Source organism: Podarcis muralis, chromosome 8 (genome assembly GCF_964188315.1).
Source record: "Podarcis muralis chromosome 8, rPodMur119.hap1.1, whole genome shotgun sequence".
In the NCBI taxonomy this organism is placed as follows: Eukaryota; Metazoa; Chordata; class Lepidosauria; order Squamata; family Lacertidae; genus Podarcis; species Podarcis muralis.
This window is the reverse complement of record NC_135662.1, coordinates 7,475,018-7,477,401: the sequence shown is the minus strand read 5'-3', so window position 1 is coordinate 7,477,401 and position 2,384 is coordinate 7,475,018. Positions and strand designations below refer to the sequence as shown.

The window sequence follows — 2,384 nt, the reverse complement described above, 5'->3', positions numbered from 1 at the left end:
CGAGGAACATTCTCAGGGATGACTCACACCCTGGCCAGCACCTTTTAAATCTCCTGCCCTCAGGCAGGAGATATAGAAGCATGATAAGCTGCACCAATATGCTAAAGAACAGTTTCTAACTGTGGGCTGTGAGGCTGCTGAAAGGAAGACAGCCACATTGCAGCTGACGTTTGGGGTTCGTGGTCGTACGACAGCACACAGAGTGTAACAAGGACTGAGAGATTGTGGGAGGAGGGGGCTCGTTTAACAAGTGGTACGGTGACAATAAAGTATTTCTATTTCTAATATGAGTGTCTCACTTTCATATGGTTGAGCTTTGTAGCCAAAACTGACTCCACATTTGTTTCTTTTCTCCTGGTAGGAAAAGCCATGGAAGGAGTAGCTCAGAAGTAGAGATCCAGCAAGATGAGGAATGATGGCCTGGAATCCTGGTCCTCTTTGAATGCTTCATGGAAAGATATTGGAGCAGAAAATGGAACTGACATCCAAACCCCCCAGGACGGTTTTGATCATGAATCATCACTAAATCCTATAGCAGTAATTATTCTATATTTCTTAATTATAGTTATTAGCATTTTTGGACTTATGGGGAATGGAACTGTCATCTGGTTTCTTGGTTTTTGCATGAAGAGGAATCCTTTTACCACTTTCATACTACATCTGGCTGTTGCTGACCTTGGGGCTCTCATGAGCTTATCTTCTCTTTCGATTATGACAATTTTGAATTTATTTTCATTCTTACCTTTGTATAGTAACTTGCTCATAGTATTCAACTATTTGTTGTTGTTCATGTACAACACTGGTCAATATCTGTTGACAGCCATTAGCATGGATAGGTGTGTTTCTGCTGTCTTCCCACTTTGGCATCGATGCCACCGACCACCACACTTTTCCACTCTTGTGTGTGCCACAATATGGATCATTTCTTTCCTGCTCACTGTAATCAGCATGATTCTTTTTATTTTTACACTTACAATGGATCCCCTTTTCTATCTGTTTCTAATGAATGCTATACTTTGTCTCCCACTCATGACTGTTTCCACTCTGGTCCTGTTTCTAAAAGTTTACTTCAGATCACAACTGAGGAACAAGGGAAAAGCTTTAACAGCCATCCTGCTTGCCCTCCTCTTCTTTCTCTTCTTAGCTTTCCCATTAACTTGCATTGTATTGATCTGTTTTTTCACTCCAGTTATAGACTATAAACTGCAATTTGTTGCAATATCTGTTGGGTTCTTATGCAGCTGCCTGAATAGCAGTATTAACCCACTGATTTATTTCCTGATTGGGAGAAACAAGAGGGCTCGATCCAGGGAGAGCATGAAGGTCATACTCCAGAGACTTTTCAAAGAGGAGGAAAACTGCAGAGAGGAACGAGAAGTTTCAGTTCAAACCCGGATGTGAAGAGTTCAAAATAGCTCAGAAAGTGTCATATTCTATCTCTTGGTGTATTTCTTGGTACTTGTTTTCCTCTGTACTCACTATTTTATGATTTTGGATTTATTTACTCTGTTAATTTTTGTCCTTGTTTCAGGAGTATCGTTAAAAGCCCCATGGATTGCTCATTTGGCAGGATTAATATTTTGTATGTTTTAGAAAATGAAATAAAAAGAAATGCCTCTTTAACAGTGTGAATTGAGTGGGATGACTTGCTAAATGGTATAGAAAACAGATTCATTGCCCAAGGGAATAAAGTAAAGAAATCTTCACATATAGAGCTCGAATGTTTGAAGAAAACAGAAGAAAATATTTCCCCCAGATTTTTTTAAAAAGTGCATTATGGAACATTCCACCAGTACAATCCTTATTGGCTCTGCTATTTTTCTAGAAAAAGAGCTGCAGAAACTCGCCATAAAGGGCTCCCTTGTTCTCTTATGGCACCCACCTGAGAGATGCGAGAAATGAATTCTGGTGAGTTCTGGCTGAAAAAAATCCCTGCTTATTATATGGATGTAGTGATGTAGAAATTATAACTATGTGCATATAGAAATAAAAAGAATTCTGCCATCTGCCATTGAGAGCCAGTGTGGTGTAGTGGTTAAGAGCGGTAGTCTCATAATCTGGGAAACCAGGTTCGAGTCTCCGCTCCTCCACATGCAGCTGCTGGGTGACCTTGGGCCAGTCACACTTCTGTGAAGTCTCTCAGCCCCACTCACCCCACAGAGTGTTTGTTGTGGGGGAGGAAGGGAAAGGAGAATGTTAGCCGCTTTGAGACTCCTTAAAGGGAGTGAAAGACGGGATATCAAATCCAAACTCTTCTTCTTCATCATCATCTAAACCTTTATAGGGCAATGTGACAATTAGCAGATGTGGTTCATGATATCAATCTTTCCAATAAAGTTTTTGAAAAAAACACCAGAGCATACAGGGGAAATGGTTCCATATCA

The 2,384-nt window shown here is 40.4% G+C and overlaps 1 protein-coding gene across 1 annotated transcript; it reads left to right on the top strand.

The window, feature by feature from the left end:
- Positions 1 to 251: 251 nt before the first annotated feature.
- On the top strand, positions 252 to 1,782 carry LOC114601276 (proto-oncogene Mas-like). The gene has a single exon (XM_028738491.2). The coding sequence runs from the start codon at positions 406 to 408 to the stop codon at positions 1,399 to 1,401; it is 996 nt and encodes a 331-aa protein (XP_028594324.2). The 5' UTR covers positions 252 to 405; the 3' UTR covers positions 1,402 to 1,782.
- The last annotated feature ends 602 nt before the right edge of the window (positions 1,783 to 2,384 follow it).